Source organism: Neltuma alba, unplaced genomic scaffold (assembly GCF_004799145.2).
Source record: "Neltuma alba isolate B1F8T4 unplaced genomic scaffold, ASM479914v2 tig00011396_pilon, whole genome shotgun sequence".
Taxonomy (NCBI): Eukaryota; Viridiplantae; Streptophyta; class Magnoliopsida; order Fabales; family Fabaceae; genus Neltuma; species Neltuma alba.
In genome coordinates, this window is record NW_021636085.1 from 1,464,212 (window position 1) to 1,489,906 (window position 25,695).

Genomic DNA, 25,695 nt, shown 5'->3' on the forward strand with positions numbered 1-25,695 from the left:
TATGATTTCAAAACCTTAAATCACATTTGTTTTCTCCTTTTGCTATTTATTTTCTTAAAATAGCATGGTTTTTTGAACCATTCATATTCCACTTGTGAAGTCCTTGGTCTAGACCTAATCTGCGACAATTAGGGCAGATTGGCACTAAACAATTGTATCAAAAGGAATTGACTCCAGCTAGCTACTTTGAATTTTCACAATTATTATAAGTCTTACTTGCATGCTCAGGTCAGTCTTATTTTCTTATAATTAGATAAACAAGATAAAATTTATTTGGAACCTAGCAAGTTTATGTTTACCCTTGAAAATTAAGCATCATCACAAGTTTGACTTGGGGAACATGAGAGATTGAAACGCCCTTAGATGAAGTGATTTCATTAATTAATCCCAAAAAAGAAACAATTTTTAGGTTTTAGTCTTTAATTCAAAAGAAGAAAATAATTTATGAATCTTACCATATATTAGCAAGCCAAAATGAATTTGATTGACATTGCAAAATTTCTACAAAGGGGTTCAATAACTAATCAATCCATTAACCTTAATTAAGGACTTCAATTGATGTAATAAGAAAGTACATTGTATATTTATGTTTTGGCAAAAACAAAAAAAACAAAAGAAAGTACATTGTGAACAAAAAATAGGTATCAAGTTTTTTTTTTTTCAATGGTTCAATGTACTTTTGTGATGAACCTTCTAATAGAAAAGTACTCTCTCCATCCCTTTCTTATAATTTGGGAAACCCTAATTAATTTTTATATTTAAAATCGGAGGGACAACTGTTTTATTATTATTTTTTAATTTTATTTCATTGGGAATAGGGAATGAATAGAAGAAACGTGACATTTTGTCCACCAATAATATAAATAAATATCTAGATTATATCATGTTAAAAGGAGGGAAAAATGGATAGTTTGGTCCAACCATGTCAATAATTGCAGGCCTAATTTTTGGAGCCTTATGCCAGCCAACTTGCTGTGATAGGGTAGGACTATACCTTAATGTACCCTTCTTACTTCCTCCTTACCCTACTCATGTTTTGCATCTTGCCATTTTTTTTATTTTTTAATTTCTATATAAGTATTTAATATTTAATATTATTAAGTTAAGTTCGAGTATTCTTAGTCTCCTCACAATATTCCTCTCGATAATAATGTGATTCATGGGCATATCAATATACTAATAATATAAATATGAAATAAAAGTCACTAAAGTTAATGTTCTTATTGGAAAATGGGGAAAGAAGTTTGCAACTTGCCACTTTTTGTTAAACATTTTTTAATAATTGTATAATACTCCTCTGATCCTATTTATAGGGCAGAGGGAGAATATTTTTTGTCATATTTATAAGTTATTTTATTAAATTTTCAGCAAAATATACTATTTTATCCTTTATTTATTATAGTGTAGGTAGTTATCTCTTTTGAAATGTGTATATATTAAATATGAGTAAAGTTAAAAAATTATTATATTTTAATAGAGAATTAATGCATTTTAGTTTTTTTTGTCTGTGTGAAATATATTAAAAGTACCTTATAAATAGGACAAGAAAAATACTTGGTATTGATGGATTAAATTCAAATTCGCACACAAATCTAAAAATGTTTGGCCTTAAGTTTTGGAATAGCTCTCTTAATATAAATTTTTTGGCATGTCAATATTTTAAAAAAAGATATAGAAATGTTATTCAAGAATTATAAGTGTTTTAAAAAAATTATAATATAAAAAAGGACAAATGTGTAATTAGAACAGTCAATAAAGTGAATATTCTAATGTCCTTCCGGTGTATCAAAAAAAAAAGTGAATATTCTACTTAGGAAATTAGAATATAATTTGAAAAAAAGGAAAAGAAAAATAGAAGAAAGGAATAGAGTGGTTTACAGTAAGGATCCACCTAAGCACCACATTGCTGGTTTCCGAATCAAGTTGGACCCCGTTTGTGTCTCCCGTGACTACCCTTCTGCTCTGCGAATGCTTATCGTGGGCCCCACTTATCCAAATCTCCTCCCAGCATTTCATTGGTAGGTCACACCATGTGGTCCAATGCTCGCCTCCACCCAAATACTACCGCTACCCCACTTGTACCTCGTCAGTCATCAAGGATAGTAACGTAAAGTGACCATTTTTCATTAACAAAACTTGAGAAATGAGATCCACCGACTTCTACATTTTATTTTAAATAGTGGAAATTTTTATTTTTTTTATTTTGTATAATTTCATTTTTCCCAAAAAATTGCTAAGAGTGAAAAATATATATAAGATTCATTTTTGTCAGACATGCATATTATATAATTTGGCTCTTACTTTTTAAATACATTAAAATAATTTTATATATTTATTTGACGCATGTAAAAAAATCCTCAATTAAAACATTTTTTATTAGGTGAAAATGTGAAATAAAAAAATTTAAATATTTTTTGCCTAACAGATTTAGATGATAAATATTTTGTATCTCTATTCAAAGCAATAGGATATAAATTAAAAGTTATTTATAAATTACCTATATTAAAAAGATTAACTCTTTTTTTTTTTAATGCTTTCGTCAAATTTCCTGCTCGCTCAATGGACAAAAAGGTATCAACTCGGCTTTGTCGGCTTATTGGCTTGGATTAGCGAGTAGCTTGTCAGTAAAAAGAATTTAGCCGGCCCCAAAAAACTATTATTCCTGGGTCAAAAAATAACAATACAAAGACTACTTTTTCTTATGAAAGTGACTCGACTAATTTAATTTTAATGCATGTCTCCAAATTATTAGGTACCTTCTTTTGTGTGATATCAAATAAAATTTAATTAAATAAATATAATATGAAATAAAATATAAAACTATCAGAAAAGCACACTATTTATCAACAATGGATAACACTGTTCTTCTATTTATTCGGACTTTGTGCATTTTTATTTTTTGACTAAAATATATATTTGGTCCTTTAATTTTATACATGGTTTCAATTTGATCTCTTAACTTTAACAAATATATTTTTACTCTATTAACCCTAAAAAATTTTAAGAAAATGATGACATTAAAATATTAAATATTGATGAAATATTCTCAAATGTTAACATATTAAGTTTAATTTTCAAAAAAATCTATAATTGTTACAAAAAAAAATCATTAAAGCCTAATAATTTTAAAGTTAAAAGACTAAATATATGCTTTTTAAAGTTAAGGGACCAAATTAAAACCTTATATAAAGTTAAAGGACTAAATGTATACTTTAACCTTTTTTTTTAGATATTTTTTTCACACATTTTTGCTTGGTTTTATTCATTTCTTTAAAAAAATTTAATCTTTTTTTTTAACACATTTTCATCAAAATTGAAATGTTATGAAGCTTTCCCTCTGAGGGTACCAATTGTCGTTTTTACTCTATAAGATGTACAAAACACAATAAATGTTTCATTTACAAAAGCAAGGTTAATTTTCTATGCTTCTTTTTTTTTTGGCTAGCATTATCATTTTTGTTACCCTTCAACTAAAAGCAAATATAGAAAAGGAAGCTTCTCCTAAGATTCATTTTTCAAAAAGATGACAAAATCACATCCCCAATATTAATTTTTTCTTAGTACATACCAATAATTAACCACCTACCATAAGTGATATATATATGAACAATGAAATGCATTACTCATACACCTCAAATGTTTGAAAGAAAGAAAAAACTACTGCGGGGACTAATCCCCATTAATATTGAGGTTAAGGGGGAAAAAAACGCATTAGTGTAACTTTTTATTTTAGAAAAATTTAAATCATTTAAATCTAATTTGATTATCTGTATTCAACCTAGATAAACAAATTTTTAATCATTTGGTTTTTTTTATAGTTTTTATCTCAATTGTAATTCAATCATTAAACTTTAACTCACTCAATATAACTTAATTTCTATAATTTTGATTCACACAATACAACTTAGTATATACATCTAGTTTAGCGATTGAAAATAGAAGTTCATAAATCTTGATAAAATAATTTTAGTTCTTATAATATTATTTTTTAAAAATGCAATGACCAATATTTTAAATGGTTAAAACTATAAAGATAGAGTTATACAAAGTTTAAAAATTAAGCATGAATAGAGTCAAAACTAGATATTAAGTTGTATTAAGTTAAAGTTTAGAAATTAAGTTACGTTACAACGAAATCGAAAATATAGAGATCAAGTAATTAAGAGTCCCAAAAAAAATATCAACATTTATACAGAATTTACATAAATCTTCAACCCTATCTGAAAGGAGTATGACAAGCTTGTTATTGCTCAATGATTTACATAAAATTAAGGGATTTATCTTTGGAAAATATGGAAATCACTTATAGTAGCCTAGAAGAGACATATGTTAAGACAAAGATAGAGAATATAAATTCCATGAACTATCTAGTCCCTAATGTCTGCTCCTTACCTAGTTTAAAAAAAAAAAAAAAAAGAATTTGGTTTGTTCATGAGATGCCAACAACTTACCTTTGATCACTTGAGTGGCATGCATTAAAAATGAAAATGACATCACATTTCAATTATTTTTAATCCATCCTTTCAATCCTTCACAAGTCCAAGTTGGGATTTGTGAGGAAACTTATTCCTGTTTCACCCTTTGTTTCAATGAACAACCCTCAAAATCTGCATCAGCCCTGTCTCCTGCCCTCTCCTCCTTCTTCCTTCTGTGCCATTTACAGTCCCTTGTGACTTCTTCTGTTTTCTTCCCTACACCTTTGTTTTCTTCATTTCAGACACTCAATATTTTGGTTATATACCAACCAAACAGTTCACTTGGTTTTTTTCCCCCTAACTACTCATCAGTTTCTGAAATCTAAATTAAATCATTTAGCTTATTTTAAGTGACTCTATACTGTTGGAAATAAACATGTAAAGGGTTTTGTTAAGTAAAATAAAAAAGCAATCTTTTGAAGAGATGCCATACACCCACTTATCCTATTGAGTTGGTTCAGATCAAAGACTTGAATTCAAAACTTTACACTAAAGGAGAACAAGCGGTAAAACCAATAAAGACCAACAGCTAAATTTTACATTCCATTTTTTAACTCCTAACTTTCTTCAAATTTGATTGAATGACGCCATTTTCCTCCATATATCAATCAAGAGGACAATGTCAAATTTGGTCATATTTTACTCTCTACCTTTCTTGAAATACCCACTTTTATCTTATTTTACCTCAGAACTTAACTAAGACCATCACTTCAACTCGTGAAAAATGGATTTTTTTAAACCCAAACTAGATGCTCTGTTTTCCCAATCGGATTGCCAATCCCTATAAACAGAGCCAAAGTTGTAGTCATCATGTAACCAACCAACTAAAACTCACGTGATTTGCCGTACTGACCCTGTATATTTCAATGTACGAGAAAAATAATTAACCTTTGTCTCACAGTATATGTGGAGCTCCCAAACAAAACATGCTCCCCTTAACACCCAAGAGAAAAAGCATTCACGGACTCTCAGAAAAAATTACATTAGATTCTTTACAGTTGTTCTCTTGCATGCCTTAGCCAAAAGCAGCTACCATTAATAGATGTCTCTTTTTCACCCCAAAAATAAAAAAATAAAAATACAGGTCTCTCCAACTACTTCCCATACACACATCACGGGCTGCTAGAAAACAACGTGTTCTTTATTTATATATAAATATGTATCGTGCCAGATTCATATCAAGCATACTCTTTTGAGTTTTGCCTTTAGTTTTTTCATTTCAAGGTCACAATGGCCTGCCATGAAAACAGAGCACTCTCTGCTCTGCTCTGTTTTCTCACATTGTTCATTGCTTTGTTGATGAGTTCGTGGCAGGTTTCAGGCCAGGGATCGGCTGTGTTTGCTTGCGACGCCACGAAGGATCCGACGGTGGCTGGATATGGGTTCTGCGACAAGTCGTTGGCAGTGGATTCGAGGGTGGCCGACCTGGTGAAGAGGATGACATTGCAGGAGAAAATAGCGAACTTGGTGAATGCTGCAGGAGGTGTGACCAGACTTGGAGTTCCCAAATATGAGTGGTGGTCTGAGGCTCTTCATGGCGTCTCTTACACCGGTCCCGGAACTAGATTTTCCAATGTAGTTCCAGGAGCTACAAGTTTTCCTATGCCTATTCTCACTGCAGCTTCTTTCAATGCTTCTCTGTTTCAAGCCATTGGAAAGGTCAGATTTCTCTTCTTCTTCATCTTCATCTGTGGTTTTTGTCTGTGTTTGTTTTTTTGTTTGTTTCTGTGCCAAGTTGGCTTCAACTTGGATCCAAACTTGGATTTTTATCTCTGAAAATGACTTCAGGATCACTGAGCGAAAGCTCATTGACGTTATATCATTTCAGTGTCTGAGTGTGTTTCTTGATTTGATTCAGTTTTGAACTAAACATGATATACCAAGTTGATTTAATTGGTTCTGTAACAACGGACGATATATTTGACTTCGGGTTTTTATTTCTTTAATAATTGTTTTCTATTTCTAAATAATTTGATTGGGATTTTGATGAGAAGATCAATCCCAAAATCATGTTGGTAAATGAAGTTATGAAACTTAAAAATACCATTCCATTGTGGGTTCAGTTTGGGCAGATTCAGTTCAGTTTAAGTCAGTTCAATAAATTTTCGTAAATTTTTCAACAACACCCTCACTGCTTTGTGTCTTTTCAACTTCTTTTCTGATAGTTTAAGAAAATGGTTTGTCAACAAAAAGTGTTGAAAGTGGATAATTTAATGCATTAGGTTGGGAGGGTAATGTTGTTTATACTAACATATGACAGAGTTTGGTGAGATTTGAATATTACAGATGATTTTACAGGGTTGATTCATAGGACATATATGAAGTCCTTTGATACAGTTGGTAGTTTCCTTATTTTCTAGTATATTCTTAATGCAGAACATTATTGTCTTGTTCATTCAAAGATCCAGATGCAGGAGAAAATATCTTAAAAGAGAAAAAGGTGGTGGTTTTTAATTAGAATGTATTAATAATTACTAGCATTATGTCAATAAGGGTTATTCATTATTGACATAAAGAAGTAGATGGGGTGGATCAAAACGTGATTGATTTTTCCAATATCTCCACTGTTGATTGCAATCTTCTTCCTTTCTTTTGGTTCTTTTTATGCACGACAGAATATTAATTAAAGGGACCAATTAATTAAGTAATTTAATGTTTAAATAAGGCATGGCGTTTTCAATGAGGTATTCATTATTGATATGGTGAGGTAGATGGGGTAGCTACATGATTGGTTTTCCCACTATCTCTACTCCTTATTGCTTTTTTTTTTTTTAAGAAAAAGGGTGAAAGTGAACATTGAATGATTTCTTTCCATTCCAAAATTTCTGGACTTTAAAAAATCACGAGGTGGAGAATTTTTAGGAAGATTATTGAATAATACTTTGCTCCACTCTCCAATTGAAAAAAGTTCCAAAAAGATATCTTATCCAAACTTTTCATCATTTTGCCTCCTCATTTTCCTCAATCCAAATATTCTAGGCAGGTAATACAAATGTATGATTGCAAAATACAATTTTTTATTTAGAAAAAAAAAAAACAGAATAACAATGCAGAAATCGTCTTGCTGGGTATATGCAAGAAAGCAAATACATCATCTAAAGGTTCCAGCTTTGCATATTGAAAACCAGTAACTAGAAGATTAATCAGTCCTTTAAACATTGCTCATAATACTTTTAAATGGATGATTAACAAATCCCATTAAGTCATCAAAATGCAGGGTTCATGGCTTTGTACTATTCTACTTTCCTAGCTGATATTTTCCTGCAAAATTACCATCTTTGTCACTAACATTGGCTTTCAGATGGACTTTAATGATGAATTCAGAGGTTTCAGCCTGTAAAACAGTGAAATAATTGAAGACTAATCACTTGCACACATGATGCAAACATTACACTTGAATCGCACATTTCATAATACTTTAGAAAACAGGACGATTAAGAATGCTTCCAAATGATGTTTATGGCTAAATTTTCTTCTGATATACAGGTGGTTTCAACAGAAGCAAGAGCAATGCACAATGTGGGGTTGGCTGGTTTGACATATTGGTCTCCAAACATAAACATATTCAGAGATCCCAGATGGGGAAGAGGTCAAGAAACACCGGGAGAAGACCCTTTACTTAGCAGCAAATATGCATCAGGTTACGTAAAAGGCCTTCAACAGACCGATGATAGCGATTCGAACAAGCTCAAAGTTGCCGCTTGTTGCAAGCACTACACAGCCTATGATCTTGATAACTGGAAAGGAGTTGTGAGATACACCTTCAATGCAGTGGTAATTGCAATCTTAAGTTTGGAAGAAACACCTTAAGAGACTGTTTGAGTGTGTATTTATGGACATGAATGAAGAAAATAATTTGTTTTGGCTTTATGATTTGTTGGTTTTTGTAGGTTTCACAGCAGGATTTGGATGACACATACAACCCACCATTTAAGAGTTGTGTGATTGATGGCAATGTTGCTAGTGTCATGTGCTCTTACAATCAGGTCAATGGAAAGCCAACTTGTGCAGACCCAGACCTCCTACAGGGAGTCATCAGAGGGAACTGGAAACTAAATGGGTATTTATTAATTCTCCTAAATCATATACACATTTACTTGTTTCCTGATTAATTCAAAGAAAAAAAGGATAAAAATCAGTTTCTCAGGAAGCACAGTCAGTCTAGTGCTAGCCTGTAAGGTTATAGTCAAGAAGAAAAAATAGTTTCTATCCTTTATTCTACCCTGAAGAAAAAAACTCCAATTTTCTGCATCTCTCATAAAAGAACAATTATATTATGCTGTCTTTTGGAAACAAATGTTTGCTTTGACTAGATATAAAACCTAAAAAGGGAAAAAGAAATGTTTTTCTTTTGTTTCATCATTAACAAAACAAGCTATTAAAGTGCTTTGCATGTATGGGATATGCAGGTACATAGTTTCTGATTGCGATTCAGTAGATGTGTTTTTCAAAAGTCAACATTACACTAAGACCCCTGAAGAAGCTGCGGCCAAGTCAATTCTAGCAGGTAAGTGAACACGAAAGGCTACAATGTTTGGATTTAAAAATAATATGCATATTTGCTTGCTTATGCAAAATTTTGATTGAACAGGGTTGGATCTGAACTGTGGAAAATTTCTGGGCCAATACACAGAAGGTGCTGTAAAGCAAGGTCTTGTGGATGAACCAACCATTGACAAGGCAGTGTCCAACAATTTTGCCACATTGATGAGACTTGGTTTCTTTGATGGTGATCCAAGCAAGCAAACTTATGGAAACCTTGGTCCAAAGGATGTTTGCACCACATGGAACCAGGAATTAGCCCGTGAAGCCGCAAGGCAAGGCATTGTTCTGCTTAAAAACAGCAAAGGATCACTTCCTCTTAATGCAAAAGCCATTAAATCCTTGGCAGTTATTGGACCAAATGCTAATGCTACTAAAACCATGCTTGGAAACTATGAAGGTACTTTTATGTGCATACATTTGTGCTGTGTCTGATACGTGTTGACTTCTTTCTTTTCTCACACAAATGACTTTTTTTTTTTTTTTGCAGGTAGCCCTTGCACTGTGATATCGCCTTTTCAAGGTCTAACAGCTCTGGTTCCTACAAGCTATGCTGCTGGTTGTCCGGATGTGAAATGTGCCAGTGCCTTGCTAGATGATGCCAAGAATATTGCAGCTTCTGCAGATGCAACCGTGCTAGTAGTGGGGGCGGATCAATCCATAGAGGCTGAGAGTCTTGACAGAGTTAGCATTCTTCTTCCAGGACAACAACAACTTTTAGTTACTGAGATTGCTAATGCTGCTAAAGGACCTGTGATTCTTGTCATCATGTCTGGTGGAGGCATGGATGTGTCATTTGCTAAGTCAAATGATAAAATCTCAAGCATCCTTTGGGTTGGTTACCCTGGTCAAGCTGGTGGAGCTGCCATAGCTGATGTCATTTTTGGGTTCCATAATCCTAGTAAGTCACTAATACTCTCTCCAATCCTCATGGTGAAGGACAAGTCTCATGTCTATAAATCTGTTTGGCACAAACACTACTCTTTTTGAAGTTTCTAGGACCACGTCACCGACTAACTTGGGAATTCATGGGTGACATTTTTGACGCAGGTGGAAGACTACCTATGACATGGTACCCACAATCCTATGTAGACAAGGTACCAATGACCAACATGAACATGAGGCCAGATCCTGCAACAGGATACCCAGGCAGATCGTACAGATTTTACAAAGGAGAAACTGTGTTTGCATTTGGAGATGGAATAAGCTACTCCAAAGTGGAACACAAACTTGTTAGTGCACCACGATTGGTGTCAGTTCCACTAGCAGAGGACCACGCTTGTCGTTCCTTGCAGTGCCAGTCACTTGATGTTGCTGAAGAACAATGTCAAAAACTTGTCCTTTGATGTTCATTTGAGTGTCAAGAACAAAGGAAGAATGAGCAGTAGCCACACAGTTTTCCTATTCTACAGTCCTCCTTCGGTGCACAACGCGCCTCAGAAGCATTTGGTCAGATTTGAGAAAGTGTTCTTGCCAGGAAAATCAGAATCACTTGTGAAGTTTAAGGTTAATGTCTGTAAGGATTTGAGCGTGATTGATGAACAGGGTAACTGGAAAGTTGCCCTAGGAGAACATATGCTTCATGTGGGACACTTGAAGCATCCTTTAGGTATAAGGATTTGAAATAAGTCTTCAAATCCATAGCCACAAGCTCATCATTTTCCCCTTATTGGTTTCCTTACTACAAGTCATCATTTTTAAAAGGAACCAGAAATAAGTTTGAGGAAATTGTAACAAGTTTGTCTTATTTCTCCAATTTCTCCAATTAAATTAATGGAATCAGAAATCTGAAATTGAAATTATGTTTTTTTTAATTTATTCATGAATATGGACAATTGAAAAAAAAAAAACAAAGATAAATAGAATCTTCACGTTAGAATACTAAGTTTTGAGCATTTTTATATCTTATTTATGTTAAATTGTCACTTAGTCGAATGTGATAGCTTATGTTATATCTGGGTGGATTAGGGGTTTATACAATTTCCATGCGTTATGTTATTAAAACCGAAACATTTCAAAAGGAAATTATTGAGTTTCAAGAAAATTAAGTTTGAAAAACGTAATTTAAGATTTTTTAAAAAAAAGATTAAATTGCCCTAATATACTCCCTTCTCTCTCGTTTTTTTTTTTTATCTCAATATGTTTTATATGCATTCTTTTTTTTTTAACCCCCTGAAATCTTCTTTTAAAAGATGATTACTTAGAAGGGCCAAGCCCATTAGAGAGAATACTGGGTTTGGGTAATCACAACGCTGTAATAAACAGCTCTTGTCTGGCCCAGTTCCCAACAAGTCATTAAAATTTAAAATATCTATACAAATACTACCTCCGGTCCTTAATATATGACCTTATTTGATTTTTATTTTGATCTTAAATATAAGATCCTAATTCACTTTATCTCTTATATTTATGCATTTTTTTCCCCAAGGTAGTCATTCTAACAATGGCAGTTCTACCAATATATTTGATTAGCAAGAATATTTTAGGAAAGACAACACATATTTATTACAAATAACCAACTTAACTTATTTTCTTAATCTCCTCAAATTAGTCAACAAGCTCTTATAATTAGGACTGGAGATGTTTGGTTTAGTTTGGTTTAGTAGAAGAACACAATGCCTAATAGTATGGCAAATTAATATTCAAATTTTCATTAGGAGATGTTCCTGCATTTAGGAGGTGTTTGGCTTCCTTGAAAAGTGCTTTTAAAAAGCACTTTTCTACAAATCAAGATAAACTCTTCCACATATTAACTTCGTATACCATAAAAACAATTTTAAAACCATGATTTTGACTTCATCCAAACACCTCCTAATTAGTATTTGACAACAAACGGAAAAAAAAAATGAATTTTGAAGTATTTTTATTGGCTATCAGTGCTCAAAATCACTTAATATGAGTAAGAATAAGCTTTAGCATTAAACAGAATTGTTAGATTGTATTTTTCTTGAATATTAAATAAAAAATCAATATATCAATAACAAAAATATAGAAAATCACATCAGGAACCATCTAATCCACATTCACTCCCATAAAAACACACATTTCATTCCAAATAGTATAAAATACAAAAAAAATTGCAAGTCTCACTAAATGATTTAACTTATTTTGGACTTCATCAAATGTACGATGTATCCCATTATAATTAATATGAATCAATATATAATATGAATAGCATAGAAAACTATATACTACCTCCCATCCTAAATATAAGAATCAGTTGACTAATTTGAGTAGATCGAAAAAACAAGTTAAGTTAGTTATTTGTAATAAATAGGTGTTGTTTTTTCTAAAATATCCTTATTAATCTAATTTGTTAGTTAGAATTATTATTATTAGTAGAGGGACTATCTTAAAAAAATAAATATAAAAAATAAAATAGATTAAGGTCTTATATTTAAAATCAAAATAAAAATCAAATAAAATTTTATATTAAAAAGCGAAGACAGTATTATAAGCAATTTTTATTCATTTTAAATTTTATGCAGTGTGTATAAGATTCCACAGATCGAAGACATGACGCCTCATATTGAACGGGTCCGCGTGAGCAGTGAGTATGGAGGTGACAACAAATAATCTGCATGCAAAAGGCAGAAGAGTCCAAAAGGGGCGTTAATTAATATTAGTTATATATAATATTTTTATGAATATTTTTAAGAAAACTAGAATTCATGAATGCAAATCAATAATCTAATGTGTTGGTTGGGAACAAGACATTGACCTGCACTCGTCTCAACAAAGTCGGCCTCCCTAGTCCCTATGCATTATCAACTTGGTATTCTCAAATCATTTCATCTTTCAAAACTTACTTAATTAGTTATTATAATAATAATAATAATAATAATATCACCTATTATGTTTAGATGAGATTTTAGGTTTAAATTTGATATTGATACTTATCTGGTCTTATTTATAAAACATTTTCAACATATTTCACACAGATCAATAAAAATTTTAAACTGTATTAATTCTTTATTAAAATATAGCAACTTTCCAACTTTGTTCTTATTTAATCTATGCACCTTTCAAGAAAAAATAACTATCGACACTATAATAAATGAAGGATAATATAGTATATTCATGGTAAAAATTTAATAAAGTGACTTATAAATAAAACAAAAAAAACATTCTCTCTCTACCAATAGGATTAGAGGAGTATGTTTTTATGCATTATAAAAAAAAAAAAGTCTCTTGTTTTGCCAAAAAGAATACTCTTGCTATAATTATAAACCACTGAATGTTAGGGATTCAATACCAATTGGAACTTCAAGTCTTTAATGTATGTCAGTCTCTTTTTATTGTATAAAAACTAGTAATGAAAGTCATTTAGCTTTGAAACTAAAGTCTTCTCATTTTATGGACTCAAAGGAATTTTAGTAAATGCATATTTTTTATTAAAAAAATGCGTATTGTTATTGATCTAGACATTATTAATCCCGATATTGTAATAGCATGATTGATCTTTTTATTTCATCAAAGAAGCTGAATTGTCTAAAATATGAATAAATAAAATGAAGGACTTCAATTTATTTTTGGAATCTATGTTTGAAATGCACTTTTTTTTTTTAATCTATTCCACTATTTATAATATGCGTTTCACTATAAATTCTGTATAGATTTTTTTTTTTACCAAAAACAATTTGTACAGATTTTAAAATTAGTTGGCAAAAAAGTACAAATTTTAAAAATTCAAAAAGAATAAACTTAAGCTATTGTAAGATTTAGAAGATTAGAAATAACCTTTTCGGCCATACAAATAACTAAAAATCTAACTGAATTAAGTGTCATTTAACTCGATTATTAAATATAAGCCTTCAATATTTCATTTAAATTGAAGATAACGTCCCTCCAATGAACTTGTCATTTCCCCTTCTTTTTTTTTTTTTTCTTCTTTTTATGTTCTTCATGTTGTTTTTTTTTTGGCGTATAATTCAGTGAACTTGGTTTTGTCAAGAAGGAGGAAAAAAAAAGAACTTGTACGTACATTATATTCCCATGACATCATCTGCCTCTCATGAATACCAAGGGACAATGGAAATAATTATTAATTACCAATACAAGAGAACTAATTTTATTATTTAATTTAACTAGGTACTAATTAATCCAAGAAATTAAGTATGGTACGTGAATAATGATATAAAATGATCAGAATTAAAATAACAATAATAGCAAGCTTTTGGTTAATGCTAAGAGACAGCCTGCCCTTTAGCAAGTGCAAACCCTAATGTAAATTATTATTATATATCCTATGGATTGCTACTTTGAGTATTTTTATTACATTTAATAGATCAAACGTTCAATTTTCCTGCGTCAGCTCTTCGCGTGCAATAAATCGAGTCCCCTCATCTTATCTTGAGAGGTGGTTGGCATATGTCATATGCCTCTTCTGATCTCATTTACAAGACACTTTCAGTATGTTTTTTACAAATCAAGAAAAACTTTAAATTTTATTAATTCTCATTTAAAATTCAATAACTTTCTAATTTTATCTTTATTTAATATATATTATATCTCACGTAAATAAAATCAACACAATAATAAATGAGGAGTAAAATTACACATCCATACACAAAATTTCTTTTAATGCCATATAAATAGGACAAAAAAAATGTCTTCTCTCTCTGCTATATAAATAGGACAGAGGAGTATTTAATTTTTCTAGAAGTTAAATTTATTTTGGAGAAATTATATAAAATTTCTTGAATTATATTTACACTTGCCAGCCATAGATAATTTTTTTTAATTGCTTATTGGCAAGCCTACAATCCTCTCATTAGAGATAATCTAGATCAAGATACGGTTAAATATTAAATCACATTATATATATTTTCTGTGCAGAGATCAATTAAATCCTCGTTGATATGCAGTGGCTAAATTTTTTTTTTTTTGGCTTACAGCCATTTTTTAAGACTATACCCTTAACCATACCTAAATTTGAGGAAAATATCAAATGAAATAAGGGAAATTAAATTGTTGTATTTTAGTCCATATTTTATATTAATTAAAGATTTCTTAATTTATATGACCTAATCTTAAATAAAAGTGGAATGGACGCTGGAGCAGGAGGGCGTACAAAGAAATGATTGTAGAACAAATTTTTTTCCCAGAAAATAGTCATCACAGGGGGGGAAAAAACCTAGTCAAACAAGAAACTTAGCAGAATTTAAAGTTTACTAGATTTTTTTTAATAAAAAAAAGTCCAAAGAATCTTTTTGTTTCATATTTTATAGTAGTAGTTTATGGCACACCGCTGGGGCGTCACACGTCGATCTTTTCAGGGGGCCAATCCAATAATTATTAATTATTACGCAAAACGAATCCCCTTTCGACACGTGCCAGTCACATGCGATTTACCCACACGTTTCTCGGTTTCTGTCCTTCTTCCCCCATGGTGGCCCCCACGGCGGCCCCCACGGCGCATATGACGGCGTGGGGACCACACACGCTCGAGACGCGGCAGCAGGCGCATATATGTGATCAGAGAGAAGAGAGAGAACCGCTTTTGAAGGGTAGGTTAGGTGGATGCGTGGGTGGTAATAAGCGTACCGGTTCGATGCCGTTGTGTGCTTTTTTGTTGACAGCCCAATAAGAAAGAGAAACGTGGAGTTCTCGTTGATCAAGAGGTTGTTGGACGGCGCCACCTGGCAGCACAAGCGTTGTTGTTGGGTTGATTACTACTTCCGGTAGATTTTACTTTTACTGTGAAAATTACTCTTATTTTTTTGTAAAAAAATAATTGATCCAAAAAAGTAGTACAATTTTATTTAGATCTTAAATATAAGTTTTTTATTCACTTCGTTTTTCATATTTATATATTTTTTAAGATAATCTTTATAATAATAGTAGTTACAACTAATACACTTGATTAGTAAAAATATTTTAGAAAAAATAATACCTATTTATTACAAATAACTAACTGAACTAATTTTTTTAATATATTTAAATTAGTCAACTAACTCGTATATTAAAAATCGAAAATAGTAGAATAACTGAGATGTAAAATCTTTTAGTTGGATTTCTTGTAGAAAATTTTCTGAACAAAAACTTGCTCTATCAATCTTAAAAATAGAACACTTATTTCAAAAAAATTCTATAATTGATTGTGTCACTTATGTCTGCTGTTAAAACGAATTTTGTTACAGTTTACATATTAGTACTAAGTGTTTTTGAGAGATTTCTAAACACTTAATAAATTGAAAATTTTCTAAACCCTGTAACACGATTAAATGTTACTCCTCCGATCTTTAATATAAGACCCATTTAACTAATTTGATTAGATTAAGGAAGTTAGGTAAGTTAGTTAATTATAAGAAAATTGACACATTTTTCCTAAAACACCATAATCATCTTTCTTAATACCCCCTCTCCCACTTCCACTTGATTATGGTTGAGAGAGCATCTATAGGGGTAATTTAGAGAAAACTGATAAATATGAAAAATGGGTCATATATTTAGGATCAAAACCAACTCAACAATTGGGTCCTATATTAAGGACCGGAGGAGTATTATAAAATGACATCACGCCCGTTGGTAAAACAGCATATCAGTTAAAAGTTAAGGATATCAATTACTTCTCCGGTCCTTAATATAAAACCCATTTAAATAATTTGATTAGATTAAGGAAGTTAGGTAAGTTAGTTAATTATAAAAAATGTGACATATTTGTCCTAAAACACCATAATTATCTTTCTTAATACCCCATCTCCCTCTTCTACTTGATTATAGTTGAAAGAGTATCTATAGGGGTAATTTAGAAAAAACTGATAAATATGAGAAATGAGTTTTATATTTAGGATCAAAACCAACTCAATAATTAGATCCTATCTTAAAGACTGGAGGAGTGTATTTGATGTCACCCCATTTGCGTGTGTGTATATATTTTGCCAACGTTAAGGATATCAATCAGTTACTATATTTGATGTTGCCCCGTATGCATTTTTTTCCCCAACGTTACTCCGTACGTATTTAATGCAAGCATAAGGTACAATTATTGACGCAGGTTCATCTCCTCTATTAATTATTAATCGAGTAATGATAATTAGAAGCAGAATTTGGAATCTGTTGGCAACTTGTTCATCGGCAGCACATCTGTCTCGAAAGCAGCATCACATGAAGAATCCAATACATGGATTCTTATTATTATTAGCTGTCCAGTACTATTGTGTTCTGTCGCCAATGACATGAAAATGTACATGTCGGGTGCTCTTTCTAACTACTTCTCCCGTTGTTAGCGTACTTTTCTAATCCTATTTATACATAGGAGAAAGAACATATGTTTTAGTTCTATTTATAAGATACTGATACAAATTTTTTGTATGAATATATAATTTTATCTTTTATTTATTATTATATTGACTTTATTTACATAAGGTATAATGAATATTAAATAAGAATAAAATTGAAAAGTTATTAAATTTTAAATGATAGTTAATGAAATTTAAGATTTTTCTTGGTCTATATGAAACATGATGAAAGTGCTTTATAGATAGGATAAGAGGAGTATTATCTAACTTGAGAGTTAATATTAGTCTTATATATAAAACTTATTTAATATATTTATCAATTTTTCTTGACATAACTATATTAATATTCTCTCAGCAATAATTAAGTAAGGAGAGGGAGAGAGAAAATTAAAAAAGATAATTAAGGTGTTTTAGAAAAAGAACATACTACCTCTGGTCCTTAATATAAGAGTTAGTTTGAATTTTAATTTGGTTCTAAATATAAGACCCCAATCTACTTTGTCTATAATATTTATTTATTTTTTTTCAAAGTAATCATTGTAATAGTTGCACATATTAAAAGTTTCATCAAATGATAGTTCTAACTAATACATATGATTAATAAGTGTATTTTAAAGAAGACAAAAATTATTTATTATAAATAAGTAACTCAACAAACTTTTTTAATCTACTCAAATTAGTCAACTAGCTCTTATATCAATAAGGGAGTAGTATCATGTTAACTAATTTAACTAACACCATTAATTTATTCAAATTAGTTAATTAAATTTTACATTATGGGATGAGTATTAATTATCTCATAATCCAGGACTTCATTTTTCAAGAAAAAACATTAACTTTTACACAATCTAGAGAGAATGGCGCGACTATATTTACAAGGTTAGCTTTATCAGTTGTTATTTTAATTTTTTTAATGCATTGTGTGGTCGTTACTTACGAAAGATCTAAATTTGTCTTTTAGCAAATCTTAATCTAATTTATATAAATAGTTGAGTTTTGTAATCAATGCCATGAATTATGACCAAAGAAATTCGTATGGGTGGGGTACGAGAATTTTGAACTGTGAAAATTTATTATGTTTATTTTTTTTTTCTGTAAACAAATATTATACTTTTACTTTTTTTTTGAATTTGTGTATATTTATCATTCAAATTTCAAAACTATATTATGAATAATAATCAAACCCTACAACAAGAAAATTTACAGTTTATATATTTATACTCTAAAAATTTCATTTAAAATGTGATAAATATAGTGGCATATTAATTTTTGCGAATAAATGTATAAATTTCATTTTTTTTTCCTTTGGCCCAAAAGGTCTATAATTCTTTTTTTTTAAAAAAATGATCGAGTGGCTAATATTTGGACCTGGGTGTCGCAAACGAAGCCGACGTTAATGATTGCGTCACCATGTCTCTATCAGATCGCCCAACCACGCTCCTATTAGTGCTTCCAATCCTCTACGGCAACCTCGACTCTATAAATTTAACCCGCTGATTCTTACACTCAATGATCATTGACTTATATAATTAATCAAATTTGACGGTCATGATTAATGTCTTAATTCGATTACCGCAGGTTATTCTGCTCTCCAACTTTTTGTTCTTTAATGGGGGCGACACGAGCGCGCCACGACAACTCCTGCCTCAGCCACTAAAATCTTTCCGTCATGCCCACTAATGAAAGATGGGCGGACGCAAAAAGACGAATTCACCCTTCCCAGCTTCCACACATACCGTTCTCATCAAGGGTAATTCTGAGATTTTACCGACATCCTTTTTCGCATAAGGGCCAACCATTGCCCCCGGTGAGCATGTGAAGCTAGCTCGTTCTTACTCTTTTGCCCGTTTTCGGTATCTCACACGATCCATTGATTTTTTTCAGCTTCGCAGGGCATCAATTATATATATATTTTTTAAATTAAAAGTAAAAATCGAAAATAAATAAACAGAGCCGCCCCTGGTTCTCATTTTGCTCTGGCCCTTGTTGCGTAATTATATTCTTCTCCTTCCTCCTTCTCCTCCCATCTCTCGTTGCTGCTAGATCCGGTAGGCCTTTTGAGAAATCTAACTATATATATAATTGACACAGCATCTCTTTTGATTTTGCTCTTTCGCCTGATAATTCAGTCTCTATTTGTGTTTCCGTAAGCTGATTGTTTCATACCCTGAAGTTTTTCATTATATGCTGCGATGTTTTTGCTCTGTTGTTTCCTTTTCGTGTTGTAATTTCACTCACCTTGGTGGTTTCATTTAGTCCTTAGTTCTTCTTTTGCTACTGCTTCCGTTCACTGTGATTGTTGTGCTGGTTTTAAAACTTCAGGGGTATGGTTTTGGTTTCGATGTTCTTTCGGCTGTCAGTTGAACTTGGGCTGTTATTTTTTCACCGGAAGTTGTGCTCTTTTTCTTTTGTTGGTATCTAGTCGGGTTATAGATTGTTTTCTCCCCCCCCCCCCCTAAAGGAAGCAGTAGTTTTTGATCTGGTTATTTGGTACCTTCAGTATTATGAGTAAGCAAGCAATGAATTCAATGAATAACATGGATCTGATGTTCCCTCCTTTTAAACATCCACGTAGTATTTTTCATTTTCAATCAATTATCTTCAATTTTTTTCAAGCTAAGGCTCCCGAAAATTTGCGAATTTTCTCTAATTTGCGTTGATCTGCTGTTCTATTTCTTGCAACTAAATTCTGTGTTGCTTTTTTTTTTTAAATTTTTTTTTCAAAAGTTGATTTGTTTGTATTATTATGAAGGTAGTGACTATTTACTGGCAATTTAGCTTGTTTTTTATTGAGTGTATAGTGATTGAGTATTTGAAAACGATGTAGTATGTTTTGTTGGTTATTCTGGTCTAGTAGGAAGCCGTATTTGCCATTACTGCCTAGTTTGAGGCTTGAATTACTTTATATGCTCAAATTTTATGCAGGAGTAAATCTTCGTTTCTTCACTAGCCTTTTGATTGGGGTCATAGTTTATGGAGATTTTATGTCTGGACAGAAGAGAATTTAGGAAATAAGAAAGATTTATGAGCTTCTAATACCTTATTCATGTGCAGTTTTTAATCTGTGGGACGGATAATTTATGTGTGGGAGGTATTGACATTCTCCGGTATACTTGCAAAATTGGTTTCAGTAGGAAAATTCCCATTTAGTTCGTACACTGAAGGGACTTCATGACTTTGGAGTTCCATATAAATTCAGTGGCCATGGATCCTACTGTTAAATTAAGGCAGGTCAGAGTACTTCTTTCTTATATTTTTATTTTCCCATTTTTATCCTTTTTTTATTGGTTTATTTCGTTTTTCATTTTGGTTCTGTTTCACATCAAAGTAATATTTGCACCATCTTTCTTTTTGGGGGGGGGGGGAATCTTTAAATTGCTTTTTTTCTGTATTCTGTTTTGAGCAAAATTATCTCATAAGGCAAAATTCTTTTCTTTGACATTTGACAACAATTTCTCCCCACCGAGAAGTTTATTACGAATCCTGGAAAGAAAATCATATTTCTTTTCACCTCTTGTTACTGGAATTCAAGATGTCTTCAATTGGATTTTTATGAATGACATTATACTCTTTGGAAATCTTAATTTGGTATTCGTTTCTGATTTGTTTCTTCATTTTGATTCTGTTAATGACTCTTCATTAACCAGTATTTCTTATGATTGTTGAACCAATCCTGCAGCATTCTTTTTCTTATGGTGTAGCATCAAAGTATAGTTTAGGGCTTCAAAATTGCTAGCTAAATTGCTATATTACTCTTTACATGTGCAGTCCCCCCCCCCCCAAAAAAAAAAAACCCCGGGGGGGGGGGATTTAGTTATGATTCTTTTTGCTCATGATGATCGTTAATGATAATTCTCTCTCTGCATAACTCTCATTTGTTCTTTGTCTTCAGTCATAATAATTTAGTATGTCCACTTACACTCCCGCCGATTGTGTGTGAACTTGCATCTGTTGCAACGTGTCATTCAGTAATCCTTCTCTTCTATTGATGCCTGAGCTCTTGTGACAATGACTTGATTTTTCCTTTTTCTTTGATTTTCATGAGCTGATTTCTCTTCCTTGGAACCAAGGTTTATGTGGATGAATGGTTTGAGTTAAAAAATGATGAATCTTCTATCGCTTCAGATTTTAATCAAGTCTTCTGAAAGTACTTCGGTGAAAAAACACAAAAAAAAGGTTTCCTGAAAGTGCGTTGCCTTGTTTCTTTGTCAGGGTTGATGAAGCTCAATGATTTGTCCAAAAGGAGCATTGGAAGCTCCAGCGAACTCTTTACATCACTGTTGAGCACTCTTGCTAAAGGTTTCTTTCCAGGAGACGTTATAAGATACTTTTGTTGGTATTGGCTTCGGTGAAAGATTTGTGCAACCTTCTCCTAGAGTACAGTGAAAATGGACAGATCAGATACGTCAGGTTTTGTAAGTGGGGGAGCTTCTAGATTGGAATTTCTTCCTAGTCATGCATTTCTGATGTGTATGTAGACCTTGGTATCGAAGTAGTATGTGGTGAAGTGTTCTGCTTAGTTCAACCTTTTGTAGTTATAGTGCACAACATCTGGATAATGGATCTTAACAAGACAGCTTTATTGTGTCCTTTTGATGCTGAACTTGGGAAAAATGATAACTTTGGTGATACTGCATTATGTTTGAATGGCCTTACGTTGGGAAAAAACAATACAACCAATTACAGGCACACTGAGAGCAATCTTGGGACGAAGCTTTCCAATGCTTCTGACGATGGTTGCAGATTGGTTCTGGGATTGGGCCCACCACCGAGGGCATATCATGATGACATCTACAATGCGGGGCTTAATAAGAAGAAAGAATTGACCACCCATTTTCCGCAGCATATGCCATCGGAGTGTGATTCAATCTTGCAACTTGGTCTTTCCGGAGGAACTAATGATGCGTCTAGTGTGATGGACTACTCATGCTCAACTGAGACTGATGTAAATGTGCCATGTCTTTCGAGCCAGGCATCTGCTGAAAATAATTATTCTATGATACCTGTTGTTGACGAGGGTTCTACCTCAGCAAAGAAATCAGGTGGCTACATGCCATCACTTCTTTTGGCTCCAAGCATGGACAATGCCAAAACTTCAGTGCAGACACAGGAACTGCAAATTCTAGGAACACAAACTCAGTTTTGCCAGGAACCTTCCAATGGCACAGGATACTCCATTGGCACCATATGCAAACCCCAGGCCACAATGATGGCTTCAGACAACCGAATGAGCAATCCAAAAAGATGCAAATTTTTTGGCTGTGCAAAGGGCGCACGAGGTGCTTCAGGCCTTTGTATTGGACATGGGGGTGGTCAGAGATGTCAGAAACCAGGGTGCAACAAGGGTGCTGAGAGCCGCACTGCTTACTGTAAGGCCCACGGTGGAGGGAGGAGATGCCAACATCTTGGGTGCACTAAAAGCGCTGAAGGAAAGACGGATTTTTGCATTGCACATGGTGGTGGCAGACGTTGTGGGTATCCAGGTGGGTGCACTAAGGCTGCAAGAGGTAAATCAGGACTTTGCATCAGGCATGGAGGAGGTAAGAGATGTAAGGTCGAAGGCTGCACCAGGAGTGCTGAAGGGCAGGCTGGCCTGTGCATCTCTCATGGGGGTGGACGCCGTTGCCAGTACCAAGGATGCGCTAAGGGTGCACAAGGGAGCACTATGTTTTGCAAGGCACATGGTGGTGGAAAGCGTTGCACTTTTCAAGGTTGTACCAAAGGTGCTGAAGGGAGCACCCCATTGTGCAAGGCACATGGTGGAGGCAAACGCTGCCTCTTCAATGGTGGCGGTATATGTCCTAAGAGTGTACATGGAGGCACGAACTTTTGTGTCGCTCATGGTGGTGGAAAGAGGTGTGCTGTGCCAGGCTGCACCAAGAGTGCACGAGGCCGTACTGATTGTTGTGTCAGGCATGGCGGTGGGAAACGGTGCAAGTTTGGTGGGTGTGGAAAGAGTGCACAAGGTAGCACAGATTTCTGCAAGGCTCATGGTGGAGGAAAGCGATGCAACTGGGGAGAAGGAAAATGTGAGAAATTTGCAAGGGGTAAGAGTGGTCTCTGTGCAGCTCACAGCAGCATGATGCAAGAGCGTGAAACTGGCAAGGGAAGTCTTATTGCACCGGGACTCTTCCATGGTCTTGTACCTTCTGCTGCCTGCAGCAGTATTGACAACAACAATTCATCTTCAGGGGTAAGTGTTGTGTCTGATTGCTATGATTCCATGGAAAAACCTGCTAAAAGGCAGCATCTTATACCAGAAGAGGTCTTGGTTCCACTCTCAATGAAAACACCATCTTATTTAAGCTTCTTGACTGCCAAGAAGCCAGAGGAAAGTAGAAATGGGCATGTTGCTGCTGTTGGTTGTAGTGGTGTGAAGAAAGGTCTTGATTTTAACGTGCCAGAGGGCAGGGTCCATGGTGGCGACCTCATGTTATACTTTGGAGGGAATCTCAAGAACGCACTTGATGGTGTTTGAAGGGAGTCTAGTGACTCAAAAGATTGTAGGTTCATTATGGGAACCAGGGACATTTCGTGTTTGGATTTGTGTATAGATGTTTGTGTTTGTTCAATAAAACCTCATGTATAGACTTCAGTTTGTTGTCGATGATTAGGCTTTTATTGTTTGTGGGTTTTCATCGTTGTCATGGATTTCATTCTTCATGGTATGGTGGCAAAGTGGCAATGTTAAAAGGTTCTAAATCCATTTCGCTGCCTTGAACAGCATGATGTTGTAAATGCCTCAATTTCTGGACTTGCCCCAATTCAAGCTTTTTGGTGTTAGCTTTTAGCTTTTTCCTTTTTTTCTTTTATTTATTTTCTGCCTGAAGAGTTTGGCTTATTGAAAGTTTAAGGTAATTGTAGTTTTTTCCGACTAGGAGTTTGATAAAAAATTCTTTCACGTAAATCGAAGTAAAAGTTATGGCTCTTTTTTCAGTTTGTACTATAACATTGTTCACCCAAAAAAAAAAATGAGACTGTAACATTCGAATTTGCTTACTCTTTTATTTTAAACATAAGAGCTGGTTAAGGGGGTGTGTTTTAGTCTTTGTTTTTGGGGGTAAATTTATAAATTTTTTCTCAAACAATCCCCATTCATTACATAGATAAAATGGTTTTTATTAATGAAACTAATGATTATAGAGGGTGTTTTAGAAAAATTAACACATATTTTTTATAAATAATTAGCTTAATTAAATTTTTAATATCAATAAATTAATGATTTAAGTCCTACATTTAGAGCTAGAAAGAATAAAAGCCAAGTTCAATTTTTTAAAATGTAAGTTAAATCAATTATAATTGTAAGTAGATATACAAGGATATTTCAGTAAATATATTTTTGTAATAAAATTCACATACATTTATAATTCCTCTGACTTAATGTAATAGAAGATTAGATAACCTTCATAAGCATTAACAATACCTTATGCAAATATGAAAAACTTACACTTAAGGATTGAAATCGTAAATGGCCAAAAAAAGAAATCATTAAAATTACAGAAATCTTTTTTTTATTTTGAAAACATATATGAACCTTCCTTGAAATTAATACATATGTCACACAAACCTCTCTTATATATTTAACTTTTAATTTCCATCCATTCAAATGTTAGATCACTGTTAAGTTTGACTCATGAACTTTTATTTTGACTAAAATACTCTCACTAACGTAAGAATTATTTAAGCATTTATATTTGGTTTTATGCCAAACATTTATATTTTTTCAAAGAATACTTTTTTATACAATCAAAAATTATTTTAATAGATCTATTTTCAAAAACATCTAATATGTCATAAAATTTATTAATTTTGATTATATTATAAAATTTTATAATTTTAAATTTTCATCACGTCAATTCAAATATATTTATTAAGGTTTTTTTAAATGGCTAAAAAATTTTAAATGTATTTTTTATCATATAATATAAATGATTCAAGTTTGACAGATTATATAAATAATTTAAATTTAATATTTAGAATTTTCAAACAAAATTTTTTTACAGATATTTATAAACATATTTACTTAATTATAAATTTATTTAAAGAATTAATCAAAATTTTTTAGGTCTACATTAATCAAGTCATTTAATTTTTTATCCCAAAAACATTAAAAAAGCAAGAATTTTTAAAAATAAAAAATAAAATTAAGAAAAAAAACTTTGAAATATTCTTCAAAACAACTTTAATCAAAATTAGGAATTTAGTATGATGAAGAGTAAAATGGTAAATGACTGTCTTTCTAACATAAATTTTAATTAAAAAAATATTTTTGAAATATTTTTAATAGACTTAATTATATGATTTTAAAATAGAGAAATTTTTTTTATAATTAAGTCAAAATATAAAGAAGGTTAGAATATTTTATGCTTAAATTTAATATTTTTCAGATTAATTGAATTCTGAAATATAACTTTCATGTCATGGCCAAAACAAAA

The 25,695-nt window shown here is 32.3% G+C and overlaps 1 protein-coding gene, 1 long non-coding RNA gene and 1 pseudogene across 2 annotated transcripts; 2 read left to right on the plus strand and 1 right to left on the minus strand.

Annotated features, from left to right (window-relative positions):
- Positions 1-3,936: 3,936 nt before the first annotated feature.
- Positions 3,937-20,372, minus strand: LOC114712712 (uncharacterized). Its single transcript, XR_003737264.1, has 3 exons — positions 20,300-20,372; positions 5,126-5,129; positions 3,937-3,951 (listed from the first exon to the last, which is right to left on the minus strand). It is a non-coding gene; the product is annotated as an uncharacterized LOC114712712 (long non-coding RNA).
- On the plus strand, positions 5,680-10,826 carry LOC114712708 (beta-xylosidase/alpha-L-arabinofuranosidase 2-like; annotated as a pseudogene).
- On the plus strand, positions 20,128-23,928 carry LOC114712709 (uncharacterized). The gene is made up of 2 exons (XM_028897258.1): positions 20,128-20,491; positions 21,473-23,928. Exon 2 carries the CDS (start codon positions 21,819-21,821, stop codon positions 23,736-23,738), a length of 1,920 nt encoding a protein of 639 aa, XP_028753091.1. The 5' UTR covers positions 20,128-20,491; positions 21,473-21,818; the 3' UTR covers positions 23,739-23,928.
- The last annotated feature ends 1,767 nt before the right edge of the window (positions 23,929-25,695 follow it).

Coding starts and splice junctions, on each gene's coding strand:
- LOC114712709 (XM_028897258.1), top strand. CDS start 21,819: ATGGATCTTAACAAGACAGCTTTATTGTGTCCTTTTGATGCTGAACTT.